The 10,184-nt window shown below is 37.1% G+C and overlaps 1 protein-coding gene across 1 annotated transcript; it reads right to left on the bottom strand.

Moving 5' to 3' along the window:
• Positions 1-297: 297 nt before the first annotated feature.
• On the bottom strand, positions 298-7,970 carry LOC137085066 (C3a anaphylatoxin chemotactic receptor-like). Its single transcript, XM_067451630.1, has 2 exons — positions 7,887-7,970; positions 298-1,702 (listed from the first exon to the last, which is right to left on the bottom strand). The coding sequence occupies exons 1-2, from the start codon at positions 7,888-7,890 to the stop codon at positions 852-854; spliced, it is 855 nt and encodes a 284-aa protein (XP_067307731.1). The 5' UTR covers positions 7,891-7,970; the 3' UTR covers positions 298-851.
• Between the last annotated feature and the right edge of the window lie 2,214 nt (positions 7,971-10,184).

Below are 10,184 nucleotides of genomic sequence, written 5' to 3'. Positions count from 1 at the left end.
GTCTACGCTGAAATAAACAATCATCTCAGTGTGTATATCTACGGCATGTGATTCCGCGTGCATGTATAAGCTGTGTGATTACGCGTGAATGTCTACGCTGAAATAAACAATCATCTCAGTGTGTATATCTACGACGTGATTCCGCGTGCATGTATAAGCTGTGTGATTACGCGGGGATGTCTACGCCGAAACGAACCATTATGTGTGCGTGTGTTTTCACAATGTAAATGGATTTATAAACATACTAAATCATGTTTTTTTTTTTTTTTTTTTTTTTTTTTTATGCAGAATGTTTGTTGTGATGGGTAGGTTTAGGGGCAGGGTAAGCGTGTGTGTGTGTGTGTGTGTGTGTGTGTGTGTGTGTGTGTGTGTGTGTGTGTGTGTGTGTGTGTGTGTGTGTGTGTGTGTGTGTGTGTGATAGGTAGGTTTAGGGGTAGGCGCAGTGTAGGGGGATAGAATGAAATGGCATTGATAAACACGCTAAAAAGTGATTATGCGTCTTGATAGCACTCAAAAATGGTTGGCGAATTGGCGTGTCATATACTTAATTTCATGAGATCAGTCTGAATATGGATTTGAACCTCTGCTGATCTGACATGAGAGCAAAGTGGAAAGCTTAATACGCTTTATTGGACCACTACAGTCTAATATGAATGAATATCTTCAGGACTCATTTTCTAAAAGCTTGTTTTGTTGTCCTGCCCACTGCCGGATGATGAGATGGCTGTGTCGTTTGCCTTGAGACCCTGCGATTCTGAGTGGCCTGAACAAGTAGAAGGGCGAGATGATCGAAAAGCCAGATGTTCTTCAGCAAAAGCCGTCTCCAGCACCAGCAAAAGAGACTGTTTAAGCTACGTCTTAAACTCCTCACACATGAACACATAGAGAATGGGGTTCAGACAGCTGTTTATATGAACCAGGCAGTTTACGAAAGGACCTATGTCTTCTAGTACTTTTCTAAAGTCACTCCACTCATTCTCAAATGCAATTATAGTACACAGCTGTTGAATGTGAAAAGGAAACCAGCATATGAAAAAGGCCAGGATCACAGCTATAATAACTCGGAAAGGCTTAAGCTTCTTTCCTCCTTTGAGACGTTTGGCCCGCACTCCAATAGCAATGTATGACGATGCAATGATTAGGAAAGGGATTAGAAAGCCCACTATAAACCTGTATATGAACAGAGACTTGATGATACTGAAGGGATTTTTGTCATACGTGCATTTGTTTTGCTTTACTAAGCGGTAGATGACAAAGGGGATGCTGCAGAGGATGGATAAAACCCACACAAGTGCACAGATGATCCTGGCTTTGACCAGAGTTCGCTTGTTTTGAGCCCAAACAATCACCCAGGTGGACAGGCATCGGTCCAGACTGATAGCGGTCAGCAAAAAAATGCTGGCAAACATGTTTAGCACCGCCACAAAGCTGACAAACTTGCACATGAAGTCACCTAATTGCCAAAACATCTTGTTAAAGGTAGTAACAATGTTGAGGATGATGACTAATATGAAGATGAAGTCTGCAATCGCCAAGTTGAGAAACCAAATGGAGTTGACTGTCGTCTTCATTTTGTAGCCGGTCACAAATATGACAAGCCCGTTTCCAATGACACCCAGAGCAAAAATGACAAAATATATGCATATATTGAAGATTTCGATGCTTGATAAGGCTTCCATCTGGGTTGCATTAGTTGTATTCGCTGAGAAAGAAAAGAGAAAGAACATATCTTTTGATTTTGAATTGGTTGAAAACTGAATCTTTTAGAAAGATTCATTGAGAAATCCAATTGATTCAGTTCACAAATTCAACTCACTGACTCAATTTGGTTGCAGCAGTTAACAGCTCACTGTGTGGAATGGGCTGCGTTTCAATTCTGCATAACTGTTGTATGTCTTTAAAATAATTGTTCAATAGTTATTACAGCTCTGGGGCTGTTTTCACAAAACATCTTAAGGCTAAATGTAGCTCCTAACTTGCTTATTTAGGAGAAACTCTTAAAATGATTTGCCATGTCAGTCCTAATTTTAGGACCCTAAGAGTATTTCATTAAACATTTTAGTGCTAAAACTAGTGCATAAATCTGTGAAAAGTTGGGTGTAGTCAAGAGAACTCACTAAGTCACTAAGACCAAATTACAAACAATTCTAAAATTAATGCTGCCGGCAATCTGCCCAAAGACACATTACACCATTGAAACAATAGGTGATAGAGCCTTTGGGTGCTGAGCTTTCTCTTTATAAATGCAATACATATTTGGATTTATAGACTTTAATCTTTTATGACATAACATAAAGGTTAATTTACGAAATGCATTAAATGATGGAGAATAAAACATTGCAGTCAAGTGGAAAATAATGCCCTATTGTCAGCTACAAAAGCCTTGTGGGCAGCTCAAGTTCACATTTACAAATAATCCGATAGAGTAAAATAGTAAAATAAGCCTATTACCATGGGGGATCGGGCCCCAAGCTCAGAATTTAGCCCCAACCCAGAGTATTCCTCGATATCCCTGGCTGGGCCAAGAGTGAGGTGTCAGGGTTGTGGAGGGATGCAGAAAACTGTCAAGGCAACTAGGTGAGTCAGCTGTGTGTATCAGTGATCCGCGGGTCAATGTACAAACAATCCAGAACCAATCCAATCCAAAACAATCAATATCCATTAATCCAGCCTGTGGAGTAGAAATGTTTCAGTCCCAGAGGTGATGCGCTTAGAGGTGCGGCGGCGAGAGCAAGCAGCGGCCCATCATTTTCCATTTCAGCTCTAGATGCATATTATTGATGAACGCGATGTTTATGTTTCAACCCTGCTTGGAGAATTCATCAGCAGGTCGACATGAGAGAAAGCCCACTTTTGGAAAAGTGTGAAAGCCCTTAGGTGCGCAAATTTCAAAAGGCAGCTGTGGTTGCCAGCAATGTACTGTTAATTTACAGCCCTCTACTGTTTATATACAGCTCTCCTTTTTTACAATATGTTACCGTAATAATACCATGAAAGGACTTTTCATTTGGAAAACTGATCGCTTCAAACAGTTCTCATTTTAAAACAAGTATTTATACGGTGTTTGTACTGTACACTTGTTTCATTTGAGTTATTTCACATGTGTAAGGTGTAGTAGTGATACCATTTAGAAACATGACTAACTTCAATCTTTGAAGTTCATTGTGAGCAATAGCACACACGTATGTGATAAATTACTCAACAAACAGCTCATAACTGCGTCAGCAAACACAGTCACTGCCATTATATTAAAGCATCAGGCAGTATATCATTAATGTTTCTCTGCTCAACCTGGACTGAAGCACAGGCTCTACTCTTTAGCACAATTGTAACCCACAAAACTAATGAATTCAACTAAAAGATCTCTTCTATATCATCTTGTGCAACAACACATAAACACAGGTCATTTTAATATTTACTCTCCTTATCAGTTACTGACTTTCCACAACTTTTTTTTATATTAACTTGGACTAAAATTCAGTGAAAATATCTTGATTCATCTGGTAAATCTGACTGTTACGTTTTACAGTATATTACTTTTTCCTTGATATAACAGTAATCTACGGGCAGCTCCTGTTGCCAGTAAATTGCCGTTTTTTACAGTACTTTTCTGTAAATTAATTTACAGTTGCTTACCGTTAATTTACTCTTCCCTCTGTGGGATTTTTCATCTAACCCCTTTAACCCTTATAACCCCACAGCAAAATCTTCAGTTTTAAATGAACACCGAAGAGTGTACACAATACAGAGTGTTAGAGTAATTGAAGCATTGTTGAAGTTCGTGAGATAATTAAGAGATTAATTAAGTGATAACTGAGAACACCTGATAACAAGAATCACTGAAGGACAGAGAAACACAAGAACTACAACTGATTTCAGCCTCAGCTTTAGATGAAATCAACTGAAGATAAAAGAAGACATTAAATCTCTGAAGATCTCAGCAGAGGATTAAAAAACTCCACAAACAGCATTACCAGCTTCACACATTACTAACCAGACTGACTTTATTTCTGTCAGACGTCTACAGAAGCTCTTATTGAGAATCAACAGAATATGTTTTATTGTTTCTTCTGACGTTACCATTATGGTGATCAGTGTTTGCTTCAGTTGGGCTCTTGAACCTTGACACAATAACATTAGTATTTCTCTTGCTGCTGTAACGGTGTGTTTTCAATACATTTGTTATAGCAAGCAAAGCTGAGAAAAAGTATGATTAGATTATGTTGACTATTTAATAATGGTCCAATTCACTAGTAATTTATTAGTCTTACCTATAAAGATAATCCTTTATGTTTCTGTAAAAATTGAACCCTACAACTATATATCATCATTGTTGCAACAACCAGATCATTTGAAGAGCATGGGAACAGCTTGTGGCCAAAACATCTGAATAAATCTGACCCACTTAGACATCAATAATTGGTGTATGAATCTCAACCATGGTGACACTCAAAACTCCCAGCATGAATCCCAGCATGAATAAATTATGCTGCTGAATAGCCTGGTTATTTTCTTTAATTCTTACTATTTGCCTTTATTTTTGGTGCTGTTTTGTGTTGAATTTAAGTAGTGTTTCATGATGTTAAGAGTTGATCTGTTTTCGGTATTTTATTTTTTATTTTTATTGATTGTCACCATTGATGAGATTCATATGCTGATTATTCATGTCTATGTCAGTCCAAATGACACTGGAGAGCAAACTATTCTTGTAAATCACTTGTTTATAAATCATTCATAACTGATATTTTTAGTTTCCCAGTTTGGTAACAAAAGGGTAAGGTTATGTTTTTAAAAGAATGGGTTTGTTTAGGGAAGAGACACTAGACAAACAAACTAAGCATCCCATTATGAGCAAAACATAACCAATAACTTCTGACCACTTCTCTTTTCTTGGCTTTTTTTTTTTTTTTTTTTTGCTACAACAAATGTGTCTAAGAAACACACCATTACAGCAGACAAAGAAAAAACTATTGTTACAAAGTCAAGGTTCAAGAGCCCAACTGAAGCAAACACTGATCACCATAATGGTAACGTCAGAAGAAACAATAAAACATCATCTGTTGATTCTCAATAAGAGCTTCTGCAGACGTCTGACAGAAATAAAGTAAGTCTGGTTAGTAATGTGTGAAGCTGGAAATGCTGTTTGTGGAGTTGTTTAAAGGGGGGGGGGGGGTGAAATGCTGTTTCATGCATACTGAGCTTTGTACACTGATAAAGACTTGGATTCCCATCCTAAACATAGACAAAGTTTCTAAAACTAATGTTGGACGTTTGATGGAGTATTTCTGTGTCAAAAATCCTCCTTCCGGTTTCTCACAAGTTTCGGAGAGTTTTTTTCGAGTATGGGTCGGTTTAACATTACTAGAGCGGAAGGTCCTTGTATATGGGCCGTACGGGCTCTTCTCCCGGTAGCGATAAAGGTTCACGTTCGGTGAGTAAAAATGCTTCAAATGTCTATGCTGTTGGCTATCGTCGCGTGAGTAAACATCAGTAAACGACACGATCGCGTTAGCTTCGCTAACGGTTACTCCTTTGTTGTTGTATAACGTTACACTAGTCTGACGTGCAAAACCGTTTTGCTTGCTACTGCTAAGGTTTAGTCGCACACAATAGTCCATAAACCAAATCATGTCCTCATAAACTGCGAGTAAACACACACAATTGACAGGCCACTAAATACAGTACATACCACAGAGACGGACGTCCTGCTGTTGCTGTTTCTCTTGTTCAATTTATTTCAGCCTCCAAATCTGATTCTGGATCATATATGTATTAGCTGAATCTGATCGATAGCCATGGGTTCCCCCCCCCCCACACACACACACACACTTAAATATATAATTAACTGACGATAATAAGGTCGCGCCGTTGACGCTCGTGCAGTCTCTCGTGGAGAAATCACAACACTTGAGCGCTTTCCTGAATACCATCACGACTGTAAACGACACTGATTTCATATGACAGTTCCATAAACAACTAATTAACATTCACTTAAAGTCACTTACATTTTAGATGCAATATTTAGTGTTTTTGTTCCATTTCAGCAGTGATCATCTTTCACAGCAGACCCGTAACACGTCTTACTCATAGCAACAAGTGTGAATGATTCAGTGTTTGAATGAATCGTTTGAATGAAAGACTCAGTGACTCACTCATTAAGACGGTCACCTGCTGCCACCTACTGGAGGTTTAGTTTCATGTTTACACATACTTTCCAACATTTCTTTTTGTCACTTGTAATGAAGCTTGCATATTAGTGAAATTATTAATATCACGGAATGGTAATTATTGACTTTAGCCTGGATTGATGGCTCTCAATATCGCAATATATATCGTTGGGGGAAAAAATATCGCAATGTAATTTTTTTCCAATATTGTGCAGCCCTAATTTGAACATGCTCCTCCCCAAATTTGTTTATAAAAGATAATTTGCTGCTTGAATTCTGCAATCTCTCGAGATGCAGACATATAAGACGCTGACAATTAGCTGAACATACTTGTTTAATTAGTAACACAGCCTACTTACTTTAGTTAACTTTTTGGCAGCATTCTTATTTTAAAAGCTTTATTTATATATGAATATGACACCTCATTCTAATTATGATGGAAATCACTGACAGAGACCCCTTCCCCATCAGCCAATCATTACCACCAATGACCACCATAGTTAATAATCATTTTGACATCATCCGTACCAAAGAGGTCAACCCTGCCCATACTTAACACTTCTCTTTATTTCTTAGTAAAAGTTGCTCTCAGCAGCTTTGTGAATAGGTTTTTAAGATGAAACTCTTACCTGTGAACTTTTACTGCTATTTAGCTATTTAGGAGAACTCTTATTGGTAAGATCAAATGTTTTGTGAATACGGCCCTTGACTTTCTAGAAGAATCGTATTATTGTTGTTGAAATTAGAACCTTAGTTACCAGTCCATTGTTATTCATTAGGCTATATCATGTAAATCAATGCATAATGTCATTTTATTTGTCAGAATTGTGGAGAATACATGTTTGCAAAATCAGAGGTTATGATACAAGTAGTTTCTCGTTCTTACCATGATGCCACCAGGGGGCATTGTATTTTATGTATAAAATGTATGACGTATGTTTTACAATACAAGTGTGTTTTAAAATACAACTATGCTTTTACTTAAACTGTAAGAATAAACCAGCATACTTTTAAGCTAAAATATTTGCTATCTTCAGCTTAAATTATTGCTGGTAGGTTTAAAGAAAGACCTTGTCAGCAAAATTGATTTCACCATTCACATGCCAACCCACAAAACTGAACACTGAACACTGAAAAGACAATGCTGCTACTCAAATACTTTCATGCTGTTCTCAGCTATGATGCTATCAGCCTGTTTTGCATTTAATCAAATAAATTTTGCATTAGCCTACAGTTGCAAATGCAGAATACGCATCATTTTTTAACCACTATCGAATTACACTGAAGTCTAAAAAACTTTAGCCAGAGATGATATATATATATATATATATTTATATATTTATATTTATATTCTACCTTACAATAGTGGTTTACACTGAAAAACCAGCAGGGATGGATGATGAGTCATCTTTTACATTTCTGTTAGATAAGAGTCTAAGCTTTTAACTCAAGTTGCCATGCCATGATCTTGATCAAAGCAACATTTCAAATAATTTACGATAATGAACTCAAACAAAGGGGTGGAGGAGTCAAAATGTAATTTCATGCATGTCGTTTTTAAAAAGGCATTACAGCAAATATAAACTTCCCACCTCACCCAGTTCTTTTCACATGGAATTATATTTGTCTCAACAACACAGAAATGTGTTTGCAATTTTATAATAGCTGTATCAAACCTAGTCATAGCCTCAGAAATATTGCATAAATGTAGATTCTTACCCATTTTCAGCCCTTTCCTTCTGTTCTTCCTGCAGAAGTGTGTTATCAAAGCTCACAAAAACGTCTTCACATGATCAAGTGGTCATTGTTTCCCCTTTATTTGTAAGAAAGTGGGGTGGAGTGATGATGTATCAAGGGAACTATGTTTCTGTGGAAAACGATTTGAATATCAGCTTTCAAAGGGGAAAGTTACAGTCTGGAAACAAAAATAGAATAATATAATTTATTAACATTATTTATAAATAAAAAAAATCTAAATATTTATGACAACTGCCACCAAGAAAAAAGAGCAGAGCAGATCATTATATTTCTGCACTTTGATATGTGTTCTGAGCATGATTATGCAATATTATGTAAAAAATAAAAAAATATAATATAGGCCAGTTGATAATATAGTTTATATTTCTGTGTGTTTAAAAGCAGTACCGAGGGCGCCATCTAGAGGCTGCCAACTTAACTTTATCATGTTCCATATCTTCTACTTGCAGTGGCTTATAAATACTATAATTTATTTTCTCTCCATTCTAACCTGTTTATCCATGTACAATTTTGAACTTTGCATTACAGTACTTCATGGCAATAGTAGGATGAATCCTTTTTGTATTGCTTATTTATTTAGCAAAGAATCTGCTAAATGAATAAATGTGAACTTATCAAAAGGCCAGACCTTTTAGGCCATTGAGACTAGTTCATCATTTATCTAAATGGACAATAAAATCAAAACGGACAAAAGCACAATAAAATAGGTGCATATGGCTCATGCACCATACATATACTTTTTAAGTCATTGATAGCATTTTATGAGGAACAGACTTGTGCTTTGCATTATGCAGACATTTACAGAGTGGTGCAGGTATGACCACTTTGTAGCCAAAACGCAAAAATGAGTTAGTATTTTAGCACTTCCGGTTCCATCATCCAGGAGTCAGTGGGTTTGTTAATGGGGATCGGTTGAATGGCTGAAATAACATTATTCACTTTTATTTTATGTTATTTGTATATTTGGAAACATATTTGGTGTTAATTTAATCTTGCACTCAATGGACTGGAAACTAGCATTCCATGGGCTCATGGTTGTTCGGTTATCCACTTAGCTGTTATTTTCGTAATGTTTTTTTTTTTTTACTATTAGTGTCTTGTATTCAATTAATCAATATTGTTTCATTCTTATTTTGACATAAGTTGTTTATGATTTCAATTTAAGTGGTTGTTTGTTTTTGTTGTGGTTATTTATTTATTTTTATTCATGTGTGTCTTTTCTGCAATTTGTTATTTTTGTTTCCAGTCCATCAACAAAAGTGTACAGTAGTTGTCGGACACAGCACCTTAGACAGGCTGGACTGGTTTTATGAATGTTGTCTTTTTTATATATTGTGTGGTTGGATCTTATGACTTTTTTTAATACAATTTGTCAAGTGTTTGTTTCATTTCCATTTTTCTTTTCTTCAGAATGGCGATGGCTAACTGCAGAGGATAAGAGTCCTGTGTTGTGGTGGTGGTTTTCCTTCCTGAGTGCCATGTTCACAGTGAGGTGTGCTGTGGTGTGAGTGTGCCCGTATGATCACTGTGTCAATTATGTTTGGGAGTGCCAGCCCCCAGTTCTAAAGGTGTTAGCATTTTAGTTTTTTTATATAATGTTTAGTGTCTATGTGTGTTAAATAAAGTTTGATTTGTTTCAAATTTTTGGAGCAGGGACCACTGATCTTGGGACCCCCAGGGCAGGGGCCATCTCCCTGGCAGCTCTCACCTGCTTGCGGACGATAGCCTCGACAATGGCCTCAAAGGTGTATCCATCATATGCTCTCCTGAGCAGCCATTCCATGGGCTCATCTAAAGCATAATTAAAAAGGTCCTTAAGTGCAGAGTCACTAAGTTTCAGCCCCTTGGCTGTCTTCAGGAACTTCCCAGCAAACCTCCTAATCTCCATTCCCTCCTGGCGAAGTAGCCTTAGGGCAACCACTCTACTGAGGACAGGTGTAGAGTGATCTCTGCAGAGGCCTCAACACGGTCGGATCCTTATGTCACGTAAAATTTAAAGAAAACTAAAATGAGGACACAAGTGCAAAAAAGGTGATATTTATTAACAAAAGAAACAAAAACAGAAAACAAAACCCACGAGGGGGCAAAATACATAATCAAAACCATAAACAAACTCAACATACCAAACTGGGAAATAACCGGAAACCAGGAGACGTAGACAAGACAAGTTCAAAAGTTCAAAATACTTATGCTAGGACTGACAACACTGCAGACCAGTTACGCTCGTCGACATATAGCCTAAGCCTTTTTCCATTAAGT

This window comes from Pseudorasbora parva, chromosome 8, assembly GCF_024679245.1.
Source record: "Pseudorasbora parva isolate DD20220531a chromosome 8, ASM2467924v1, whole genome shotgun sequence".
NCBI lineage: Eukaryota > Metazoa > Chordata > Actinopteri > Cypriniformes > Gobionidae > Pseudorasbora > Pseudorasbora parva.
This window is presented reverse-complemented; position numbering and strand designations above follow the sequence as displayed.